Genomic DNA, 26454 nt, shown 5'->3' with positions numbered 1-26454 from the left:
CCCCAGAGATTAGTTCAGTTAGTACATTTTGTGATGTAAGTTTAGGTTCAGCAAATCAGGTTTACTTGTTCCCAGATAATTGGGTTGTTCCTGGACATCAGTGCTGACAACGGCACTTCTGTCTAAGTGCTTACACACATCCCACGTACAAACCGCTCACTCTCTGAGTTCGGAGACTCTACTCTGCGGTGGACATCATGTCCTCTGCGGCGGACACCATGTCCTCTGTGGCGGACACCATGTCCTCGGCTTCCTTGCTTTCCTTGCTCTTTCTTCTGTGACTTACATTTCCTTGTTTTCTGTTTTTTTGGACTAGAAACCCACTGCAATATTTTATTAAAATGCTAAATTAATCATTACTTGCAATTTAGCTCTTATATAATATTTTTCAAACTCTATATTATTATTATTAAACTTTAAACTTTAAGTTTTAAATTAAAAGCTTTACATTTTAAACTCCCATCTTTCTCTTTCTCTCTTACATATATTTACGGCTGCTGCTCATTCCTTTCAGTTCTTTAAGGTTATGCAGGTGTGAAATTATGTAATATATTTTTTTCAAAATTTAACAGCCATCATAGCTGTTCTTTTTCTGTCCTACTGCATGTATTGCTACCCATCTGTTTGCTGTTCAGAGATTAGTAAGATCACTCATGTGAACCCAGAAACAGAACCTTTCCTCAACAAGAAGAAACCAACAGGGATATTTACTGGTTGCGTTAAGAATTATTGCTTATGCAGGGTTATGATTTACTAAATCCAGTGATATTTTTATAATGAATAAACCAGGACTCTAATGTACACATTTTATTTCTTTCAAGATATATAATATCAGTTTTCAGGGCCAGCCCAGTTATAGTATTATTTCCTATGTTGGTGTTATTTAGAATGTCACTCTTTGATAATATACATAGTCACAATAAAGTTTTCTGTATCAACTATGCTAGTATTGCAACTTAGCGGATCTACTGACTAATTACTAATCATTGAAATGTTTCCAGATTTTCCCCAGACATTCTGTATAGAGGATCATATTATCTACAAGCCCAATTTACTCCTCTTTAAAGGCCATCTTTCACTTTTTTCATACCTAATTGTCTTATGAAGAAATTGTTCAACATTAAGTAGAAAAGATGAGAGAGTAGCGAACTTGATTGATAATTCTAGAAGGTAGACAACCAGGTTGTTACCAGTAAATATGACATTAGCTTATTTTTTTTCTTTGACAAGTTGGGGATGATCCATTCATCCTTAGCCAAAATATTCCAACAGAGATTAAACTGACAATTTGTAAGGTTGGTTTTGGATATACATCAAGATGGTCATATAATTTCCTTATTAATTTCTAGGCTACAATAATAATGTTACTTGAATTTTAAATGTTACAGCCAATTTACATCCTGAAAATCAGTCTCACTTGATCACCATGGAAGACATTTCTCATGTGTATTGGATTCTATCTCATACATTTTTGTTGAGAGTTTTTGCATTTTTAATTATAAAGATGTCATGGGCTGTTTGCCTATAATGTTTGTATAATATTTCAAAATATGAATTTATATATTTTGGTCCAGTTTTCTATACATTTAGAGGAGGAATTATAGATAAATCCAGTTCTATGAGCTAGAATAAAACTAACTCTAAATTGACTATTTTCACTTTAGTCATTTTCCTTGTGTTGTGCAACACCAAGTAGATAGATAACTGCATTTAGATATAAACACATAATATGAACTTATTATAAATCAAGCGTTTACATTGAAAACATTCACATTAGGAAATACATCCTGTCAGCTAGGTATGACTGCTCTCAGCTCTCATTGCAAGTGAGAGACTCACTGTCATAATTTTAGTTCATTTATTCCATTTATCTATTTGTTTGATACTACTTCTGTCTTTTTTTCTACAAAGGAAATAATAAACAGTAGTTTATAAGTGCATTTAACTTTAGGTAACAAACAATGAACATTAAAACACTTTGTTTTCAATATATTATGAAACCTTTCAACATTTTAAACATATGTAGTACTGGTCTAATTCGCTTTAATAGGTATTGTTGCTAACACAGCAATTTGATAGCTGTCTTTAAGATTGTAGTACCCTTTAATTTTACAGAAATTCTACACTGGCAAGCCCATGTTTAATACAGTCTTAAAAGTAGACAACTTATAAAAATTAAAAGATACTTGACACACATATGCATGCATATATATATCCACCTACCTGTTTTTTATTTGTTTGCTTTGGCACAATAGGTAAATATATTAAAAACAAAACAAAATGGAGTATCTAGAATATGAAGATATGTGTCCTGTGTACATCAAATGTGACTGCTAAAATTAATTCATAGGGCTGGAATATTTTGAAAAAATGTGACTTAAAGCTAGGTTAAGCAAAAGACAAAAGCTACACATGTATACAGTGTACTTAAGACTATGTCAGAACTGCAGTGGTATGATTGGGAAAATGACCCCTGAGTCTCAAAATTGATAAGGAAGGAAAAAAATCATTTTCCTTGAATTTTATGTATTTACAAATAAGTTACAAATTATCATACTACTTCCACAGTAAACATAGTAATGAGGGAGGGGCTAGGGAAGGGTAAAAGGAAAACAACAAAAGCCTTTAATTATTCCCTATGGTTATTCATTCATCTTGGGTAACTGGGGATACTGTCCTAAAAGGAACCAGTTCCACGAACACTCTCTGGTTTAGAAGGAAATTCATTACTTTAAGGTCAGATTAACAGCAGAACTGAGTGTCAAATCTACATTGTAGATTCAAGAAGAGAAGGTGAGACATCTTTTCTCTACGCTGGGACACTGGATGATACATTCTTGTTTTCAGAAACACATTTTCTTTGACTAGAAGCTTTAAGAAAATCCTCTGCTCACATTAGATGTGTTTCCTAGCTGCTGGTATGTGTATAAAGCTCTCAATGCTTTGTTTATTCTTGGGCATGCATCTCCCTCTTCTATTCTTTTTGTGTGTTGAGCAGATTATTTTGTAGCATAAAGGGAAACCTTTTTTCATGAGAAGTCTATGTTGCTGGGATTGGTCTCTAACTTCTGAAATTAAGTAATGTTCCTACTTCAACCACATAGTGCTAAAGTTGGTGGCATTACAAATGTCTGTATTCATTGATCTATTTTTAAAGCAATAGTAAGAAAACAATGAATGGGAGAAATACAGACTGTGTGCATGTTCAGGAGTATGCCTGTGTTTGTGTGTGTGTGTGTGTGTGTGTGTGTGTGTGTGTGTGTGTGTGTGAGTCTGTGTGCCATTATTTGTCTGAGTCAGGGGCGTGTGTGTGTATGTGTGTGTGTGCCTGTGTGTATGTGTCTGTGTCTGTGTCTGTGTGTGTGCCTGTGTGTGTGTGTATGTGAGTGTGTGTGTGTGAGTGTGTGTGTGTGTGAGTGTGTGGTTATGTCTTGAGGGGAAGTGAGTAACATCAGGAAGATAGGCTCCTATTTTTTTGCTTATTATTGATGCTAAAAAATATTCTTTTCCATATTGTTACCCTTCCTAATCCTATGAGTACATCTTTTAATGAGTGTATATTTATTTAGTCACATGATATTTTATCCTGATAACTAAATATAAGTGATTATAGTGCATATAAAACTGTGGTATTAACAAATGTTAGTGTGAAATTTAGAATTTGCTGATTGTTAAGACAGAGATCAATTTTGCACTTTTCTCAGAAAAGTTATTCCCTCTTCTGTCTTCCTAGGAGGTGAACACGTAGGTTCTAACTTGAGATGCTTCGTGATGGGAAATTGGGGACTCCATGATTAGATGAGACACAGTTCAAGATAGCTTTTCTGATATCAGATCCTGTCTTAGGTCACCTATATGTGAGGTATGGTATTGAGACCTGTCTGCAAAAGCCAGAAATAAGGATTCTGAATGTGTGTGTAAGACAGCTGTGAACTCTGTTCTTTGCCTGGGTTAGGTGAGGGAAAGGTAGCTGTGCTTCTTTGCAGTGTTGATCTGGTTATGAATTACACAAGGAAGTCTGTGAGAAAGAGAAGATCTGAGCACTTGTAACCTGCTAAATGTTCCTTCGTGAAACACACTTTTTTTAAGATTTATTTATTTATGTATATGAGTACACTGTCACTGTCTTCAGACACACCAGAAGAGGCATTGAATCTCATAACAAATGGTTGTGAGCCACCATGTGGTTGCTGGGATTTGAACTCAGGACCTCCTGGAAGAGCAGTCAGTACTCTTAACCATTGAGCCATCTCTCCAGCCCCAAAACACACTTTTTAAGTGAGAGGAAAAGAATGTTTCCCAGATTAATATATCTTCTTTTGCCTTAAACTACTGGCTCCATAAATGTGTTTGGTTAAATAAATAACTAAACAGTTAGAATATTAATAAACTACCCCACAGGTTCTTTACGAGCTGTTTTATATTAAATTTCCATCTAACCTCCAAGACTGAGTGTTACTGCACAGTCACTCTTACCTCAGGGTTAATTGCTAGAAGGTAACTTATTAAACTGACTCCATTATGTATTTCCTACTAAATAACCAGCAACATTTTCAGCATTATAGTTTTATCTCACTCCATCCTGACAAAACCCTAAGAGATAGAAAGTATCCAACTTCCTTAGAGTGGGTGAGGTTCTGAGCTATGAAGCTTTTCAGGGCTCAGAGGGGCAAACTGGAAGGTAACGGTCAGAAACCGATTTTATATTTCTCTGGGTATTTAAGGCACAGGAATTCTATTTATTTTATATTTCTAGCATGGTATAGAAAATAAGTATGTGAAATTGTATTGAATGCTAAATCAGACTCGATGTCTAGATAGCTAGAATGGAGTCCCTTTACTTCCTGTTCATGTCTGTGCTGGTCTTTCATCTAATCATACAGTTTGGATAAGTTCAGACAAGACCTGGATCATACACTAAGGACAATGATTATCTGAAACCTTCTTCCTCTTCATTCTTTGCATTAATTATGCTTTCAAGTATAGCAAGGATGCTTCCTTGTTCAAAACCAAAATAAACGCAGATCTGCAATCTGCTAAGCACTGTGAGTGGTTCGTCAGGCTATTTCTATGAGTAAATATTAGTGACAGTAGAGCAAGTTGACAACTGCTTGGCCACATATTGATGTGCAACATAAAACAGAAGAAATTCTTAGGATCATTAAGAAATGGTGTCAAGATTCATCAATGATATTGGAATTTGCATTTGTGAGATCTTTTTAGTATAGAATTGAAGCTTGACTGAGAGTTTTTTCTTCAAAGACACAGTCTACCTTGTGTCTGTGTATGAGTAGAGTCTGAGTATAAACAACAGGCGATTTTTCTAAGTATGAGTGATAAAGGGTAGAAAGCATATTGTTGGAGGGAAAGAGTAAAGAGAAGAGTCTCAATTTCTTTCCTTGGCACAGTTTTATACTCCCATATTGAGGCAATTGGCTTACATACAATTCAAGCACAGCTTGTCTATCTAAAATGAGGTCATGATCTGGTAGTTCACTTTCCATAAGAAAAATTGGAACTGTAAAATGGGCAAATTTAATAATATTATTACTGTTACCATTATTATTATTACTATTGTTATTATTATTATTATTATTATTATTACTATCATCATCATAATGTGATGTGAAAAAAACAAAACAATTGGGTGACAGGAACCAATTGTTTCCAGTCTTTTCCCCACATAAAGTGTGAAGAAATGGAGATCAATATGGCACATAACTTAAGTGCATGTCAAGGGCATTTCCTCCTCATTGGCTTTATTTTGTTTGCATCTATTGTTTTGATAGGAATCCCTTGGTTGGGAAGCAGCTACTCATGGATGCCTTTGTTTCACTTCTCCAGGGCTGCCTGTGCCATGAGAAACGACACCTCTGTGACAGAGTTCATCTTGCTGGGAATTTCTAACAGTGAAGGACTAGAGAGCATGCTGTTCATCTTGTTCCTGGTCTTCTATGTCTTTGCCTTGCTGGGGAACCTGCTCATCTTCCTCACCATCCTGGCTTCCCCCAACCTCCACACCCCCATGTACTTCTTCCTGGGGAACCTGGCAGTGTTTGACATTTTCTTCCCTTCTGTGAATTCTCCTAAGATGATGGACTCCCTAGTGGGGCAGAGCCGCACCATCTCATATCAGGGTTGCGCCTCGCAGATTTTCTTCTATCACACCCTGGGGTGTACTGAGTGCTTCCTGTATACAGTGATGGCCTATGACCGCTTTGTGGCTATTTGTCACCCTATGAGATACACAATCATCATGAATCACAGGGTGTGTACGGGTCTCACAGTGGGCACTTGGGTGGGGGGTTTTGTCCATGGGAGCATCCTCACTTTTCTTATCTTTAAGTTGCCCTACTGTGGCCCCAATGAGGTGGACAGTTTCTTCTGTGACATTCCTATAGTACTCTCCCTGGCATGTGCAGACACCTCCCTAGCACGGACTGTGAGTTTTACTAATGTTGGTGTTGTTGCACTCACATGTTTTCTCCTTGTTCTCACTTCTTACACTCGAATTGTCATCTCCATCTTGAAAATCCGTTCCTCAGAAGGCAGGCGCAGAGCCTTCTCTACCTGCAGTGCCCACTTCACATCCATACTCTTGTTCTATGGTCCCGTGATTCTTGTTTATCTCAGACCTGCTTCTAGTCCCTGGCTAGATTCTGTTGTCCAGGTGTTTAATAATATTGTCACGCCTTCCTTGAATCCTCTGATTTATTCTCTGAGAAACCACGAAGTGAAATCAGCCCTGAGAAAGGTGTTAAATCAAGCAATACAACCTTTAGGGTATAAGGAATAGAAACAATCTTTTCCTATATAATTCTGATGTTGTTTAAAGTCTTCCTTCATGAGTTACTGTTGCCAAATGAGTCAGATGGTCAAACCTAGTTGTTTGGGGTCCTCACAAGGCAGGGTTTATTTGGGCTGATATGTGAATTTTATACTGGAAAGAAGAGTTTGCAGATTAATCCAGTGTTTTTAATTAATTGTAATTTGCCAAAACAATGAGTCTTTCTGCTCTTCAAAGTCTATGTGTTAACTTCAGTTTTGATTTTTTTTAATGAAACTGAACCTTTTAGAAGCTGTAAAGTAACTTATACTCCTTTCAATTGCTTTCATCACTCCTTTCCAATATTATCTTTCTGTATTCTACTAAATGCCACTTTAGGGTCATTGTCTTTAATAAAATTTGAAATTTGAAACTAGGATAGAAGTCAATAAATGTGTCTTTATTTTGCCAATCATTCTAAATGTCAATAGGAAAAACAATCCAAGTATGAGAGACATCAAGTTCAAATATCCTCAAGAGTGTTCTCTATTGTCTGACAAGATGCTGTCTTATTGGGTAAAGTCCAAGGGTGCTGATTTGCTTGTTGTGAACTCTGATTGGTATAAGAAAATTAAATTTTGCATAATAATGTAGTCACGAACTCCCAGAAAGCAAAGGGAGTCAATAGAGCATCCTGGTGTGACTAGTCCCCACTCAAAATCAGATATTCAGGACAAAAATGTCGCTGTAAAAGAAATCGATTTCATCCAGAAGCCAGACCATGAGAAGTTGGTTAGGGCTCCATTCTCCTAAAGACCGTCTCAGAGCCTTAGGTAGGCCAATGCAGTGATGTAAAAGAGTGGGACCATGTGCAAGGGCTACACAGGTTTTTTTTCTTCTTACATTTTTATTACTGGAAAACTCATGAGTAACAACCCGTTTTCCATGCTCTAGAATTCCCTTCAATTCCTTAGATGTACACCATGTTTTCCTTCAAATTAAGTATTATTTCACCTTTAATCAAAGAAGTTAGCCAGTCCTATGATTATCTAAAGATAATCTAAGAAGGACTGAAGCATCCACATTTTGGCCTTCCTTCTTTTTGAGCTTTATATGGTCTGTGAATTGTTTCTCGACTATTCCAAGCTTTTGGGCTAATATCCACGTATCAGTGAGTGCATATCATGTGTGTACTTTTGTGATTGGGTTACCTCACTCAGGATGATATTTTTTAGTTCCATGCATTTGCCTCAGAATTTCATGTAGTCATTGTTTTTAATAGCTGAGTAGTACTTCATTGTGTAAATCACCACAATTTCTGTATCCATTCCTTTGTTGAAGGGCATCTGGTTTTTGTTTTTAAGCTTTTGGCTATTATCAATGAGGTTGCAATGAACATAGTGGAGCACATGTCCTTGTTATATGTTGGAGCATCTTTTGGGTACATATACCCAGGAGTGGTATAGCTGGGTCCTCAGATAGTACTATGTCCAATTTTTCTGAAGAACCTCCAGATTGATTTCCAGAATGGTTGTACCAGCTTGCAATCTCACTAACAATGGAGGAGTGTTCCTCTTTCTCTACATCCTCACCAGCATCTGGTGTCATCTGAGTTTTTGATCTTAGCCATTCTGACTAAGCCATTCTGGTGTGAGGTGGAATCTCAGGGTTGTTTTGATTTACATTTCCCTTATGACTAAAGATGTTGAACATTTCTTTAGATGCTTCTCAGCCATTCATTATCCCTTAGTTCTATACCCCATTTTTAATAGGATTATTTGATTCTCTGGAGTCTAACTTCTTGTGTTCTTTGTATATATTGGATATTAGCCCTCTATCAGATGTAGGATTGGTAAAGATCTTTCCCCAATCTGTTAGTTGCATTTTTGTTCTATTGACAGTGTCCTTTGCCTTAGAAAAGCTTTGCAGTTTTATGAGGTCCCATTTGTTGATTCTTGATCTTTGAGCATAAGCCATTGGTGTTCTGGTCAGAAAAATTTCTCCCATGCCTATGTGTTTGAGGCTGTTCTGCACTTTCTCTTCTATTAGTTTCAGTGTATCTGGTGTTATGGGGAGATCTTTGATCCACTTGGACTTGAGTTTTGTACAAGGAGATAAGAATTGGTCAATTTGCATTCTTCTACATGCTGACCTCCAGTTCAAACAGCATCATTTGTTCAAAATGCTGTCTTTGTTTCCATTGGATGTTTTTAGCTCCTTTGTCAAAAATCAAGCGACCACAGGTGTGTGGGTTCATTTCTGGATCTTCAATTCTATTCCATCGGTCTACCTGCCTGTCTCTGTACCAATACCATGCAACTCTTATCATGATTGTTCTGTAATACAGCTTGAGGTCAGGGATGGTGATTTGCCCAGAAGTTTTTATATTGTTGAGAATAGTTTTTTTCATTTCTGGATTTTTTTGTTATTCCAAATGGAGGATGCTTGCAGCTAACCATTGCACTGAGCATGGGGTCCTGAATGGAGGAGTTAGAGAAAGGACTGAAGGAGCTGATGGTGTTTGCAAGCACATATGAAGAATAACAATTTCAACCAACCAGATCCCCCCAGAGCTCCCAGAGACTAAACCACTAACCAGTGAGTACACATGGAAGGACTCATGACTCCTGACAAATATAAGAGCTTAGGATGTCATTGTCTGGCATCAATAGAAGGAGAAGCCCTTGGTCCTGTGAAGGCTCATTTCCCCAGTGTAGGGGAATTCCAGGGTGTTGAGGGGGGAGTGGATGGGTGGGAGTCTGAGCATCTTCATAGAAGCAGGGGGAGTAGGAGGGGCATGGGAGAGGGGAGAAAGGAGATAGCATTTGAAATGTAAATACATAAAATTCCAATAAAAAAGGAAAAAATATTTCAGTACTTGTGAAAGGAAAATAATAACAACCATATAAGAAACAATTTACAGAGTAGTTAATGTGAAATGTGGTAGTGTGAAATGTTGCTCACGTTGTTCTTACAGTATGGTTTCACACAGAGTTACAAAAACTAATGGATTTTAGACCAGAATACAAGACTGACTCAAGACCAACATGTTCCTGGAGAAGTCTATAGAGAAGGTTCAGTTGAAAACACCAGGTGTGGATTTACCTATTACCCTGTTTTAAAAGAGAACTAAAATCCAGTCTTAGTGACCTGAGATAATGCTATCCTATGCTGGAATTTTTCTGTGACAACACCTTGCTGACAACTTCCTTTGCTGTATCTTCTTCCTCCTAATTCAATGTTCGCTTTGAGGATTTTGTTCTTTGGCTATCAATGGCAGCCTCTACTGAGATTCTCTCCTATGTGTCATAAAAGTCTCCTTTTGATTACTCTATCTCTGTAAACTGGGAGAAAAAAAATTCTTTTTTTTTTTTTGTTCTTTTTTTCGGAGCTGGGGACCGAACCCAAGGCCTTGTGCTTCCTAGGCAAGCGCTCTACCACTGAGCTAAATCCCCAACCCCGAGAAAAAAATTCTTAAACATTGTGGGGTAAAGTATGTTATAGAGCCAGGAGTTCCCATTATTTGTAACCATGCACTATTCCTCTAATGTAATAGAATTATGAATAGTAGAAATTATGACAGGAACAAAATGTACTATTTATTTTTGTAATACTTCAAAAATTATTATTAATTTTTATTTGTACATGAGTGATCTGTCTCACCCAGAAGAGGAAATCAGAGTATGATATAGACGGTTATGAGCCACCCTATGGTTTCTGGGAATTTAACTTAAGTCTCTGAAAGAGCAGTCAGTGCTCTTAATGCCTTAGCTATCTCTCCAGTCCCCAGAACTTATTCTTTTAATATTCAATCAAACAACTCCATGATTAGAATCATCTTGTTGGACTACCATTGTTTATCACAGAAACACCTAGAATAAGACACATCCATGTGAGAGCCAACTATATGTTCTTCCAGATACCATTAGCTCTTCTATTTTGCATATAGTAAAAATGAGATTTGAATTATGTTTCTCCTTCTGTAGTAGCTTTCAATTGGCCATAGTTTCTTAGCTAGTTATGGGGTCTTGAAAGCCCCCTTTTTAAGCCATGCTAGAGTTTTAAGTTGACCTTGTCTACGTCTTATGTAGGTAATCAAAGTGCTGTGAGTTCATATGTCCAGCATCCATGTAATTTACAGAAGACAGCCTTTCACAGTCTGCTTTGCTATCCACTGGCTACTGCATTCATTCTGCCTCTTTTCCCATGATGTTTCCTCAACTGTAGGAGTTGGGGGAGATAGATGCTCCTTCTATGTTTGAACATTCACAATCAATTGTTCTCAGTGTTGTGGCCAGATATACATCTTTGCATTAACCACTGCCTATTGGAAAAATAAGTATTTGTGACTAAGGCTGAGAATAGCAGAAATATATGAACATTAGCACAAATAATTAGAATGTAGTTTGATCACATTAGCAAACAACAACAATGGGTTCCTAGTTAGGGCTTAAATGCTTCCTAACCATCAAATATTATCAAGGTTTAAGGTACCAGGAATGAGTTATTTCTTTAATTCAGGGCTCATACCCAATCAGAAGTCATCTAGTTACCCCATAACAGTTATGGTCTTATTACATAGTGGCTCAAAGTATCCATAAAGTACATTAAAATCATTAAAATATACACAGATAAAAATTAATAGTTGTCTTAAGGGCAAATAGAAAACATTTTCAAGTAAGAAATAAGATATGAATTCAAGTATTTAAAGAAATAATTATGGGATATTATATAAATTTATGGTAGAATAAGTGTGGTAGTCATTTCTCTATTATGGTGATTAAATATTCTGATAAAAAGTAAGTAGAGAAAAAGGCTTTATTTAAGCTTGCAGTTCCAAAGGTTTAAAGTCCATAATGATTGAGGCAGCATGTTAAAAGAGCAGGAAGCAGACTGATCACATTTCATTCCTAGACAGAAAGAAGCAGAGAGAGAACAAGAAATAGATTGAGGCTATAAAACTTCAAAGTCCTCTTTGAAAAGTCTTCAATTAAAGTGAAGTGTTTTATCTAGAAATAGTCTACACTTTCTAAAGATTCCATGACTTCCTCATAAAACACTACAAACTGGAGACCAAGTATACAAATGTATGAGAGCACGGGGATATTTCTCATCAAAACCACAACAAAATGTTACACAATAAGTTGTGTTCCTTTTTCCTTTTCTTTTTGAAATCAGTAAATATTAGGTGCTTCCCTTTTTTCTATATGTGGTTTTTTTAATCTCTGCTTTTTATTCAGTCTGTATCCCCAAAGAGTGGAGTAATTGCAAGTGTTTGAACCCCAGGGACGGTGCTCCTCCAGGGAAAACTGGAGATTTACAATAAAGGAGCTTTACATAAAAAACTGGCCTTACAACTGCTAGGTGAATATCCTACTACTCTAGGGAGTATAAGAAGAAGGGTAGAGATGAGAAGGAAGGAAGGGACAAAAGTAGAGGCCTTCCCAGATAATTGATCCCTCTGTTCTACACTTTCTAGTCAGGTCATGGGGGATGAGAGTCCCAAAGGAGACTAACATTATTTATTGCTCTTTAGTGGCTAGCTAGAGGCTGCTCTGTCACTCAGGGCATGAGTCCTGCTGGGTCACAGATTCCAAGCTTCATCAGCTCCGTCCTATTCTGAGAGCCCCTCACTCCACCTGGCGTCATAGTCAGGATGTTCTGTTTCATACCTCTAATAACAGAAGGAGGATGTGGGCATGAGTTTTAGCCTATTCTACAGTAATCTTCAGTGTGTAAGTGCCCCCTTCCCCTGAAATGCTTTTATTTCCCCCGAGGTGTATGTTTCCATGAGGGAGTAAGAGCCTGTGCTTACTTGAGTCTGCATGAATTTATACTTTTATGGCACTTTATGAACTTACCATCTGCGTGATGACCATGAGCCTTACAAACAATCATGTGGATAGCACACAATCATAGTTTGGATCATGACTTTTGAGAGTATTGAAGCAGTGAATAACACTGTCAACTCTAAATGGATTTTCCACACACTGAATATTATGTTTGTTCTTTTGTTTTCTTATGTGTCTGCCAGCTGGATTTCATTTTTCAGTTGTACTGACATTGAAGAAAAGAAAGCTTTATGAATCACTCATATCAACAGGACACTTAAATAGATCCTAGTCCCCGAGTGGTCATGGTTATTTTTTCAGAACGTTAGAATTTTGTAGTTTTTAAAAAAGATGCGTAGGAACAGAATTGCATAGGTATTTTATGTATATTAGAGCATTATACTGTATAAGAAAACTTAAGTTACCAGTGTCCTTCACAGGGAATAACATTAAGTTCAGAGATACTTGAAACATTCACCTGGATTCAGAGTGAGGAGCTGATGTGACATCTGAACTCAGATGTCTCACTCTATACCAGTGGCTTGCAATTTGTGTGTTCTGACCTTTTTGGAGGTTGAGCGATCCTTTCACAGGGGTTGCCTATTAGATATCCTACATATCAGATATTTACATTATGATTAATAACAGTAGCAAAACTACAGGAATAGCAATGAAAATAACTTTTGGTTGGGGGTCACCACAACATAAGGAACACAAGGGCTGCTGCATGAGGAAGGCTGTAACCACTATTCTATACTGTCACTGCTCAAAAGTCTAAATTCAAGTCCACCTTTTTAAGTTTTAGGGAACAGTTAAAAATGGGTGGATAATTCAATATCAAGTATTAATTGGTGACAGTATTAGATGAAACCTCAACAACGAATGGGTTGGCAGTGGGTTCTCTAAAGGCTTTGACTCTTTTGGCAAGTTCAGCTAAATGGGTCCTTCCTTTTGTCTTCTAGGAGTAAGTGAACTTGAAAATGAGGAATTGCACTTTGGTAACTGAATTCCTCCTGATGGGAATCCCACACACAGCTGGGCTGGAAAGGATGCTCTTTGTCCTCTTTTTGGCCTTCTACCTGCTCACTCTTCCAGGAAACCTACTCATTCTGCTGGCCATCCTGACTTCCACCAACCTTCACACTCCCATGTATTTCTTCTTGGGAAACCTGTCAGTGCTTGATATTTTTTTCCCTTCTGTGAGTTCCCCAAAGATGATGCGCTACCTCACGGGACACAGCCACACGATCTCTTACCAGGGCTGTGCCTCCCAGCTCTTCTACCATTTCCTGGGCTGTGCTGAGTGCTTCCTGTACACTGTGATGGCCTATGACTGCTTTGCAGCCATCTGTCACCCTTTGAGGTACACGGTCATAATGAATCCGTGGGTGTGTGGCTCCATGACTGTGGCCACGTGGATGGGGAGCTGTCTGCATGCGTCTGTCCTCACATTTCTCATCTTCAAGTTACCCTACTGTGGACCCAATGAAGTGGATAACTTTTTCTGCGACATCCCAGTGGTGCTGGCCCTGGCTTGTGCAGACACCTCTCTGGCACAAGCTGTAAGTTTCATCAATGTAGGTCTTGTTGCACTGGTGTGCTTCCTCCTTATCCTTATTTCTTACTCTCGCATCGTTGTCTCCATCTTGAAAATCCGTTCTTCTGAAGGCAGGCACAGAGCCTTCTCCACCTGCAGTGCCCACTTGACATCCATCCTGCTCTTCTATGGCCCAGTGGTCCTCATTTACCTCAGACCTGCCTCTACTCCTTGGCTGGATTCAGTGGTTCAAGTGTTGAATAATATTGTTACTCCTTCCCTTAATCCTTTGATATATTCCTTGAGAAACAAGGAAGTAAAGGTGGCTTTGAGAAAGGCATTGACACGAGGGATGCACACTTCTGGGGAGTAAGCTTTATGTCAAAATCTCTTCCTCACAGATTTGTCTCTATTGCTCACTGGAAGCTGCTCTTATTTTTGTATGATTTTAAAAGCATTTGTGCCATACTCGATGCTTCGTTGATGGCAGCTATTTGTTTGATTGAAGCACACAGTTGTATACTCTTTAATTTTAAGATTGTAATATAATTAGAACATTTCTTCCTTCCTTTTCCTTCCCCCAAAACCTCATATATACCCCTTCACCTCTTATTCAAGTTCATGGCCTCTTTGTTCTCTTGTTTTATTGCACACATATGTTTATATCTCTCTAGATGTATTTGTATATGCATATATTCCTGAGTATAACCTGTTGAATTTATATAATGTTAGTTGTATGTTTGTTTTCAGACTGACCTTTTGTCAATGGCCAACAAATTGGCACATCCTTTACGGAGGAAGATGTTCCCTGAGGTGTCCCCTTCCATTCTTAACACCTCTTTTACTTTCTTTTGTATTCATTTCTCATTTTTAAGGAATATTTACCCCCATATACGTATATGAGTTTAGATCCCTTCAATTTGATTTTACAGTTGTGTTTGCAGTCTATTTGGAGTAAACTTGGATTCTCTTTTAATTTACTTCCATGGTTCTGATGTAATTTGATTACTTGGTATGTTGTCCAGATTTCTTTAATTATTGAGAGTGGCAGTCTATATTGAGCTAATATCACTATAGCAGAGTTTCAGTACCTCTAGGACATGTAATGCTAAAATTTACTTTTTAAAAGAGAAAAAGTAGTTAGACAATACTTGCAAGTGAAAAGATATAGAAGAAATAATAATCAACTGATATTAAAATACAAACAATCCAAAATTTTAGAAAAGGCTAGTGCTGAATCAAATACAGGGTGTGCAGTAGAATATAATATCCCAAAATAGAATGAAGTCAGAAATATATAATTAAAATGAAGAACTGAAATATATAAACACCATCTAAAATAGCTGAGAAGACATGGTACCTTCTAAGAAAGAGGACTACCAATCTAAGAATGGTATTTTATAAAGAAGAATAAACAGAATGTACTTCTACACTAAACCTAAAGCAGTGGCCGAACTAGGTACCAAACAAGAAATGACAAAAAAAATCAGGGGTGGTGGTGGTGATGGTGTTGTAATCTGTAACTGGCTGGAGAATAGCTTTGAGAAAGGTGCACCATATTCTGGGGCATTAAAATGAAACCTTCTAGCCAGGTGTGGTAGCATGTATCTTTAGTTCCAGCGCTCGAGAGGCAGAAAGCAGATCTATGTATGTTTTAGGCAAGCCTGGTCTACAAATAGAAATCTGGGACAGCTGGTGCCACATAGAGAAACCATGTCTTAAACCAACCAACCAACCAACCAACCAACCAACCAACCAACCAACAAGCAAGAAACCTTATATACTTTATTAAAATAAAACCAGTAAGAGCTGTAACATAAGAATTCAGTGTAACAGATTCTGATCTCCAGTGGCCCCTTGTATCATTTTTCCCTTTCTGCTTGCTGATATTATCTGTGAAGAGTATTTATATGCAGTGCCATATATTCTGTACAGAATTCATACTTGGATTCGGTAGAAAAAAAGAGTCTCAGGTATTTGATTGTGCAATAATAAATAAAACAATAATAAGAGTACGAGTATAAATGACCTTGTACCTAATTTGTTGAGAACATAAATTGATAAAAGTGAGACAGAGTAATTCAGCAGTATCTGATAAAATCATCTATAGTTACTTTAAAATTATTTTATTTTATTTAATGTGGTGTGTGTGTGTGTGTGTGTGTGTGTGCCTGCCTAAATATGTGTTGAGATCAGAGGATACCATGAATGAGTTGCTCCTCTCTTCCCACCCTATGGATTCTGGGCATTGACCTCATGTTGTTAGTCTTAGAGACAGATGTCCTTGCCTGCTGAGTTGTCTCTCTAGTTCCATTGGTTACTTTTTGATGTAGATGTTCATTTATTAGTCTTATCCAGGAATTGGTGTTTAAACAATATGATAATGCACAAACACAGCTTCCTTATGTGGGTTTTTGTGTGGTAAGATACACAATATGAATGCATATGAATAATATCTAAATGCTTAGATATAAGGCAAGAAGGAGTCATGGAAAGCAGAAGATGCCTGGCAAAATGTGGCAGTGTTTCAATGTTTGAAGAGAGACTTCATTCTTGAAGGCAAAGCATATTTTGCAGTGGAGACTCAGGGTATGGGAGATTCCAAGAGACACTAGAGACAGGTGAATCAGGTGTGCAGGTGAGTCAGCAGGGACCTAGGAGATAAACCGTGGGCACCTATGCTTTTTGGAGTCCAGAAGATCATGTGTGAGACCAATACCTAGGATTTGGGCTACAAGATTAGATTTACATCACTGGAATTTGGTTTTCTTAGAATTGTTTGTAACAGTGCCTTGATTCTTCTAATTTGGATGGTATGTGAGTTGTCTTTGATTTTATAAGAACTCAAGAATATGAATATGTATATATATGTATATATGCACTGAATCTCTCTCTCTATATATATATATATATAGAGAGAGAGATATGTATATATATATTCTTTGTGAGTTTCACATCATGCACCCCAGTCCCATTTATCTCCCCATCTCCTCAAATTGGCCTTTTACCCTTGCAGTCTCCCTTGCCCTCTCAATAAGACACAGAGGCAAACAAACAAACAAACAAACAAACAAACAACAGCAACAACACCAAACAGCATAGAAAACATCTCATCATGGAAGCTGTAGTATGTCACAGTGTGTCCCACAATATATCCCTTTATCCACACATCTTCACTTGCAAATGTTCATTGCAGTGAATCATTGGTCTGGTTCAAGATCTCTGGCTTCTGTGATACCATCAATATATGATCCTCATTGGGACTCCTCCCAGTTATTCTGTTGTTGCCCTGTGTCATAAAGATCCTGTAGCTTTGGCACCTCAGGTCTGGCTCATTCTCATGTCCCAATCATTCGCAGATAATAGAGATTTTGGAGGTGGCCAATTCCCAGCATGGGATCTGGGCCTGGGTAGTAGCTGAGCTGGTCCACCCACCAGCTCTCCCTTATCTGAGCCACCTGGGCAATCTCTCCAGCACTACTCTGTTGGGAGCGATGCCCTTGAAGCCCTCCATTGTTGATGTTATTATTATGGTTAGAATTAAGTATGACTAGGTTCATGGAAAACCCCCAGCCAGCTGCAGAAGACTAGTATAAATCTGGTGGTCAAGATAAATAATAATATGATAAAATTCTCCTGCTGACTAATAATATGACAAACCTGTGACCTTTCTTTTTTTTTTTTTTCAGAGCTGAGGACCGAACCCAGGGCCTTGCGCTTGCTAGGCAAGCGCTCTACCACTGAGCTAAATCCCCAACCCCACCTGTGACCTTTCTAACATCCTGTCAACATAAGCTGATTCCCTGACCACACGAATACTGTGTCCTTGGTCTGTGTAAATGTTTCACACTTCCCCCCTCCCTCTGTTATCCATGTTATGGTATAAATTCAGCCTTGGGGAAAAATAAAATTGTTGCCTTGATCAGACTCTTGTCTTGGCGTCCTTCTTCGAATGTCTTGTCCCCCATTCTCTTCCAGGTACACCCAGACCCGTTGCTGATAAATGGCGCCCAACATGGGGCTGGAGGTCTCCTGGAGGAGAACGTCATCCCCCGTGAATAGGCAGGCCTGTCTTCCTTGTTTGTCGGAGCCTTTGCTCCCCCTCGGAGCCTTTACTCCCCACTCAGAGCCTTTGCTCCCCTAATTCTTCCAACCATGGACTGCCCGACCTTGGTTTAGAGGCTTGGTGTGTGTTTCTCCCCGGACGACACAGATCTCAGTGGTGAGTGATGGGACAAGCATTCTACAGTCACCTTTTGTGACAGGACTCAGGCAGTCATTCAGGATGCAAAGAATAGGGTTAAGAAAAAAGATTTAAAGAAATTCTCATACTTTGTAGGAAATATTTGTCCATAGTTCCCCCAGAAGGAAACAATTGATACAAAAGATAGTGCAGAGTTAATGATTATTTAATGGCTCGGCTAACCTTTTTGCTGAAGTCTGCCCTCTGTAATGAATGAAAGTTGTGCGCTTTTTGGGTTTGAGGTTGCCTCTCCCTGCATGGATGAGCAACCCCATGTACATGGATTAAAAACCTTTTACCCTCATGTTATTGCAATGGTCACTTTGCTCTGTGCTCTGTGGGTGGCGCTCCTGATGTAGGGCCATTATGGGGTCTTACAACATTTTGGTGCATCGGCTGGGAACTGCGCTCCCACAGACCACAGTTGGCAAGCAGATCGGAGGTAAGCTCGAGCAAATTTGTGTTTTGTGTTCTGTGTTACTTTCTGTTTTGTCTCTGTGTCATGTCTTGTCTTTGTTTCATGTTGTCTTGTGTTGTCTGTGTCTGCTGTCTGAAGGGTTCGAGTCCTTTCAGCGGGGGGTTCGAGCCCCCCCTGGAGAGGGGTTAGAGTCCCCTCGGTAGTTGCTATGGGTCCCGTGAAGGGCTTACAGCTGTGACAGGCAGATGTGCTAGTTGTCACAGGCCACAGGCCTTAGAGGATGCTCTATGAGGAGAAAGTAATCTAGAGGACACTCTGGTATCCCGTTGGGAGGTGGGATCAGACAGTCTGCCTCATTCCGGAAGCAGCTAAGGTTAAGCTGCAGTTTGGGCCAGGTACTGAAGGTATCAGGCATCTGTGGAAATTGGTTATAGGAAGCCTTGTCTTGGTCTTGTTTGTCTACTTTATTTCTGTGGTATTGTTGAGTGTCTTTTTGGCTTTTGTTTCATTTTTGGACTTGGACTGATAACTGTGTTTGAAATCATGGAACTGTTTGTTTTGTTTGTCAAGGAATTTTACTTGGTCCTCTTGGTGCTTAACTTGGAAATAATTTGCTTGAGAGAAATTGTTTTCTGCCCTGGAGTTTTATCTTTGTCTTTTGAGCCTCCTCCTTAAGGAGAGATGCCCCTGCCTTTGCTCCCCTTGTCCAGTCTAGCTGCAGTTAACAGTTCATCACACATGTGTGTGAAGGACTCCAGGTTAGTGAGTGATCCTGTCTGAGGCAGGCTTTAACAAGAACCTGAAAGCTTTGCCTTGGATCCTGAAGAAAGGATCTCCCTGTTGTTTAGACAGTCACAGCTTCTAAAGATGAGACTTTTGGCCCTGAAAAAAATTCCAGTTGCTGCCTTCAGTAGCCAGACCTTCAACACTTGCTCACAGGAGAGCGTTCATTAAGAGAAGTTCTTTGAGGGAGCCTGCCTCATCTGCTGGCCCTATTCCAAGAGAGGAGTTGATCTCCAGCATTAAGTCACCTTCCCCGTTAGTCATCATTGACATAGAGAGTGCCTCTGATCCTATCCCTGCAACAGTCAGTTCCTGCCCCTGTGGTCAAAATGCCCACAGGTTGGGGGGGGGCAGAGGGACCCCTAAAGTAGTTTCAGAAAGAGTCTGCAGCAGACTGTGAGTAACTTTGTTTTGTTGACTTTGTTTACCCTACAATGATAAGAGGAGAAAGTCTTGGCACCGGCTCTTCAGCTTACTCCAACTGGAGGCTGTGACCAAGGTCAGGATCAATGTTTTCTTTTCCATGGCCCTCTGACCCAGTGAGACAGCTTGGTGAAGGACTGCTACTGCAGTCCTGGGAGGGCTGTAGTTCTATTAAAGGTCAGTATTCCAGTGTTAGCAATCTCTTTATTGGATGTAAGAGTCAGGAAGCCCCGCTCAACTGTGTACACCTGCTTCAGGAACGGCAACAGAAAGAGTCCTTATCTCTGACTATAGCTTACTCTCTAATACCCAAGGCTTCAAACGGATCACACCCCCCCTGCCCCGGGCGAGCCTCCTTCAATACTCAGATGCTATTTTCTCCTGGTCTTTTGGCTCAAGGTCTCCAGGCATGTCTGACAGCCTGGAAGAAACTTCCCCCCTAAAGTGGACGAGCCATACAATTCTTTTGTCAGTCGTTTGGCATCTAGCACCCGGTCCTAACCATCTCTCCATCCTTTTGTTATTAGTTCTTACTGGAAGCCTAGTGTCCTTCAGAGGCTGGGTCTCTTGAGAGGCAGAGCCACTGAGCTGACACTGAAGAGAGTTACTCCTTAAGGGAGAATCTAAGTCCAGAGAGACAGCCCGTAACAGACTCCGACTGCCCCTCTGCTTGCTTCTCTGTTTCACAGGCACAAAGCTTTCGCTCATTTTTGCACTGGCCTTTTCATCCCAAGAAAGCTTCCTCGTTTAGCTGTGTGACTGAATGCTGTTTGTCACCTGATCTGGTTGTTCCACCAGCTCTCACCAGGCCAACCCCTAGCTTTCTTGCCTGGCCCCTTTCCTCTGTTCTTAAGAACTTTATCACCTAATACACTGCGTTGTTTGACTTATAATACCTCCTGTCCTGCTAATATGCATGTCCCAGATTCCCGTTGTGAAGGTTCTAATTCTAAATCAAGGGGATGGTGTATCCCCCTAAATATTAAATTTACCTCCATGGGTTGAAACCAGGATTGGACATGTGGATATGCTTGGGGTCTTAGAATGTTTCAATCAGGTGCCAATACAGGGATTATATTTACCATAAAATTGTTAAAAGAACCTGGACATTTTTACTTCCCAGCTTCTGGGCACTCATCCCAAGAAGGAGCCCATGGAGGTGCTGAACACAGTACAGGTCACACGGGACTTCATCTACAGCCTGCACTCCACCGAAAGGAGCTGCTCACTCAAAGAACTGCACTGCTTCGAGTCCACTGCCGTTGCACAAGAGGAATTGGAAGCTCTACCACCCACTGCAGGACAGCTGAGATATGTATTCTTCCACAATGCAATAACTTTCGTAGGGTTTGGCTTTTTGGATAATGCAATTATGATTGTTACAGGAACTCAAATCGAATTGTCTATTGGAATTAATTTTGGGAATTTCGACAATGGCAATCAACATGTTATCTTTTCCTTCTATGTATCAACATATTATTTAATTTTCAGTTATTGATACTGTACTGTACTGAGTTGGGATTTGCTTATTTCTTACATAACATGCATGGGATATCTATGTATGTCTTTATTTTTTTTCCTGATGGTTATAATTCAATCCTGAGGTTTCTCCAAATTATTTAAGATGTTTAATATGAGTTAAAAATTGTAAACATTTACAATTCACGGTAAACATTTAGAGCAGTGTTTTAAGTATATCTGACTATTTTAATTTTGACCCACAGTGTCTTTAAGAGTCAGAGGTTAATCAGAAATAACAATTGTCTGCCCCCCTTTTATGTAAGCCGTGTATGCTAACAAGTGTACTTATTTCTGATTGGCTTTTTACCTTTAATTTTCCAACTTTGAGCAACTGTACTGAATTCTGGTTTGTGAGAGAAAGGCAGTGCTTGGATACTTCCTGACTCTTAGAAAATGGTTAAAGAGAGCATGGAAAAGGTCAGAAAAGGCTTAGGAAAGAGAAAACAAGAAAGAGAAAAAGCTGAGAACTGGTATCAACATTGGTTCTCCACCTCCCCTTGGTTGTCCACCCTGCTTCTCTCTCTGTTGAACCCCCTAGTAGGCCTTCTTTTGGTTATATCTTTTGGCCCTTGGACATTTAATCGTGTAACCAGCTTTGTTTAACAACAGGTAGATAATATGGCAGCAAAACCTATTCAGGTATATTGTCATAGGCTAGCTATGAAGGATGCCTTTGATGATGGCCAAACTCACCTAAACATCTCCTCCCAGCCCAGGCAAGGACATTTTTGTCCTTCAGCCAAATGAGACCAATATTCTTTTCTGTCTGTTGTCCTGATGTCTTTGTAGAAACATCAACGAATTGTGACCCCTGCGTGCTGAGCTGGACAGGCAATGATGGGTAAGAGAGTGATATATTCACAAATAAAGGGCCTAAGACAGGAGGGCCACCATTAGCTGCTGCCTTATCCCATGATGCACTCTGGCCACAAGATTCTCTTGACCATGTGACAAATATCACTCCAACCTAAGAAAGATGCAGTTCCCGAGGGGCTCATTCCAGGACAGCATGGTCATTTGGCCACCTTTTCATTGGACTATAAGGAAGGGGGAGATGTTGGGAGCGATGCCCTTGAAGCCCTCCATTGTTGATGTTATTATTATGGTTAGAATTAAGTATGACTAGGTTCATGGAAAATCCCCAGCCAGCTGCAGAAGACTAATATAAATCTGGTGGTCAAGATAAATAATAATATGATAAAGTTCTCCTGCTGACTAATAATATGACAAACCTGTGACCTTTCTGACATCCTGTCAACATCAGCGGATTCCCTGACCACACGAATACTGTGTCCTTGGCCTGTGTAAATGTTTCACACTTCCCCCTCCCTCTGTTACCCATGTTATGGTATAAATTCAGCCTTGGGGAAAAATAAAATTGTTGCCTTGATCAGACTCTTGTCTTGGTGTTCTTCTTTGCGTCTCTTGTCCCCCATTCTCTTCCAGGTACACCCAGACCCGTCGCTGACACTACTCTGGCTAGGCCACCTAATGCCACCATCTTCAGGAGGCAGGAACAGCTCTACTGCTTTCAGACTCTCGGGGCTGTTCACCTGCACCCATGCCTCCAGAGCCGGTTCCACTGAGCTGCCCAGTCAAAGTTCAGGGCCCGTTTTTCTGAATACTCTCCCATGGCCCAGGGAGTGAGATTGGCCATTCACAACAGGCTGCTTCTCTCACCCTTGAGTTTCCAGTTCCATCTCTCTTCTGGTTCTTTTTTTCGGAGCCAGGGACTGAACCCAGGGCCTTGCGCTTCCTAGGCAAGCGCTCTACCACTGAGCTAAATCCCCAACCCCATCTCTCTTCACTCAGTTCAAGGTGCTCCACTTCTCTTTTTTGCCTCTCTGTCCAACACATACTTGCATATTCCACTGCAAGCTGGTCATGCTGCTGGAAAGCCCCTAGATGACATCCTCCATTCATGCTACATGGCATGGTATGGTAACAAGCAGATGTCTATGGTCTGCCTGTGTCATGTGCTGGAGGGCAGGTCTGTGGGTAGCCTGGCTATCCACAGCTCTCTGTCTGTTTCCCTCTTCCTGTGCTGTGCTGCCTGAATTTGACTTGACTTGGTATTTATGAGTCCTAGTCATAAGACAGCTTTGTCCATCAAGGCAGGGATCAAACTAGGATGTGCAAAGGACGACCATCTGCTTTGTTACCATACCCTGACTGATATAAGAATACTATCGCCAGCAAGACTTTGTATATTTTAAAAGGGCCTTAGACATTTAATGTGCTTTGAATTTTTAAAAAAGATTGTGGGTCTAGGGTCAGGAGAAGTAGAAAGGGGAGTAGAGTTTGTCTTAAAGGAATGGCTGAAGAGGTGGTGGAGGAAGAACTAAGATCTGTGCCATCCATGCATATTTCTTCTCTATCCATAAGAGCCAGAAACTGGAAACAACCTAGATGTCCATCAACCTGTGAATGGATAATGGATACATGATACATTTACACAATGAAATATTTAGATGGGTAGAGGGAGAAGATATTTTTAATTAAAAGTCTTTGTAGGGTATCATAACTTATGGTATTTAATAAGAAGTTGTTGATCTTTATGTTACTAATGACTGAGTTACACATTTTCTCTTTTTTTCTAGTATCCTTTAGTCATGTAGTCATGGAATAATATTCAAGAAGCTACAGAAATCTATTTGTGTGATTTTAAAAAAACATAAGAAACAGAGTCCAAGAAGATTCATTCTCAGAGGAATGCAACATATATATATATATATATATGTATATATGTATGTATATATATGACTGTAAATAATATAATAATATTGATTTTAATTTTGTGTATATTTTTATGCACAGAAATTCATTTATTTATTCATCTGTAGGAGCAAAATATAAAAGACACATATCTATGATTATCAGAGATCTTACCTTCTAGATGGGCAGACAGACAAGTCTAACATTTATCAGAACTAGTTTTAAATTACTGTTGAAATAAGTGTCATAAAGAAGGTATATGCTGGCCATCCTCATTTTTTCTAAGATCCCATAAACAAGAAGACTTCTGGTATACTGAAAGAAATGACTATAAAGAAACTTCAGAGAAGGCAGCAGAAGTCAATAGTGCTGTTTTGAAAAATATTGATGTGGATTTCCTAAATCCTAATAGAAGAACTCTCTTCTGATACTTTCAGATATGACACTAAAACAAGAGACAGCACATTATTTTGATCCCATATCTTTCTGCTCTTTCCAACTCCGGATTTAAACCTCTGGCTTTTATTTTATTGTTAATTCCAATCTCATTTCAGGGGAAAGGCTCTATATGAAACATGGAAGTTATTTAGGAAATACAAGTTCCCTAGGATCTCGACTACACTCGCTTTTTGAAGTTATATGAATGCTAACTAGTATTTTCTTTTCATGGAAAAAAATGGCCTGAATAATATGTTGTGCTCTACAAATGCTACTCCCTAAAGGGAAATTTTTGGTGAAGATCCGTTTTTAGTGTTGTTAATTGAATGTTTCCTCACAGGGGAAGACTCCTCTTCAATTTCCCGTGTCATTGGAAATTGCTGCCCTAACATTCTAGTTGCAAGGTCCAAAACATTGAAGTGCTTTTCCATTATGATCCTTCTTTTTCAATCAAAGACATGAGTAGATCTATCCTCTTTAGGATATATCCAGAAATCTATCTCCTCTCACTGCCTTTGAATTCAGCCTCTTCTTTTCACTTTCATATTTTTTCCTCAGTCTTCCTGTTTATTTATTTGTCATTTAAAATATGGCTGTAGGCCATTGAGATGGCTTAGAGGGTTAGGAAGTTTGTCATCAAGCCCAATGCCTGATCTCCAGAACCCACATGGGAAAAGGAGAGAGCCAAACTTCTTTTTTTTATCCTTTCTTTCTTTCTTTCTTTCCTTCTTTCTTTCTTTCTTTCCTTCCTTCTTTCTTTCTTTCTTTCTTTCTTTCTTTCTTTCCTTCTTTCTTTCCTTTCATCTTTATTAAGTTGGGTATTTCTTATTTACATTTCGATTGTTATTCCTTTTCCCGGTTTCTGGGCCAACATTCCCCTAACCCCTCCCCCTCCCCTTCTCTATGGGTGTTTTCCTCCCCATCTTCCCCCCATTACCGCCCTCCCCCCAACAATCACATTCACTGGGGGTTCAGCCTTGGCAGGACCAAGGGCTTCCCCTTTCACTGGTGCTCTTACTAGGCTATTCATTGCTATCTATGAGGTTGGAGCCCAGGAAGTCTTTGGATAGTGGCTTAGTCCCTGGAAGTCTGGTTGGTTGGCATTGTTGTTCATATGGGATCTCAAGCCCCTTCAAGCTCTTTCAGTCCTTTCTCAAATTCCTTCAATGGGGGTCCAGTTCTCAGTTCAGTGGTTTAATGATGTCATTCGCCTATGTATTTGCTGTATTCTGGCTGTGTCTCTCAGGAGAGATCTACATCCAGTTCCTGTCAGCCTGCACTTCTTTGCTTCATCCATCTTATCTTGCTTGCTGGCTGTATATGTATGGGCCACATGTGGGGCAGGCTCTGAATGGGCGTTCCTTCATCTCTGTTCTAAACTTTGCCTCCCTATACCCTGCCAAGGGTACTCTTGTTCCCCTTTTAAAGAAGGAGTGAAGCATTCGTATTTTGATCATCCATCTTGAGTTTCATTTGTTCTAGGCATCTAGGGTAATTCAAGCATTTGGGCTAGTATCCACTTATCATTGACTGCATACCATGTGTGTTTTTCTGTGATTGGGTTACCTCACTCAGGATGATATTTTCCAGTTCGATCCATTTGCCTATGAATTTCATAAAGTCATTGTTTTTGATAGCTGAGTAATATTCCATTGTGTAGATGTACCACATTTTCTGTATCCATTCCTCTGTTGAAGGGCATCTGGGTTCTTTCCAGCTTCTGGAGAGCCCAACTTCTTACCTTGTCCTCTGTTACTCTGCCATGCCCCCTCCCACAAA

The 26454-nt window shown here is 39.5% G+C and overlaps 2 protein-coding genes across 2 annotated transcripts; both read left to right on the top strand.

Moving 5' to 3' along the window:
* Nucleotides 1–5857: 5857 nt before the first annotated feature.
* Nucleotides 5858–6796, top strand: Or10d5j (olfactory receptor family 10 subfamily D member 5J). The gene is given in 1 exon segment (NM_001000790.2): nucleotides 5858–6796. A coding segment is annotated over 1 exon segment (939 nt).
* Nucleotides 6797–13577: 6781 nt separating this feature from the next.
* Or10d5 (olfactory receptor family 10 subfamily D member 5) lies at nucleotides 13578–14507 on the top strand. Its single transcript, NM_001000476.1, has one exon. It carries the CDS (start codon nucleotides 13578–13580, stop codon nucleotides 14505–14507), a length of 930 nt encoding a protein of 309 aa, NP_001000476.1.
* Nucleotides 14508–26454: the final 11947 nt, after the last annotated feature.

Source organism: Rattus norvegicus, chromosome 8 (assembly GCF_021556685.1).
Source record: "Rattus norvegicus strain SHRSP/BbbUtx chromosome 8, alternate assembly SHRSP_T2T, whole genome shotgun sequence".
NCBI classification, from domain to species: domain Eukaryota; kingdom Metazoa; phylum Chordata; class Mammalia; order Rodentia; family Muridae; genus Rattus; species Rattus norvegicus.
The sequence above is the reverse complement of the archived record's forward strand: the minus strand, read 5'-3'. Positions and strand labels throughout refer to the sequence as shown.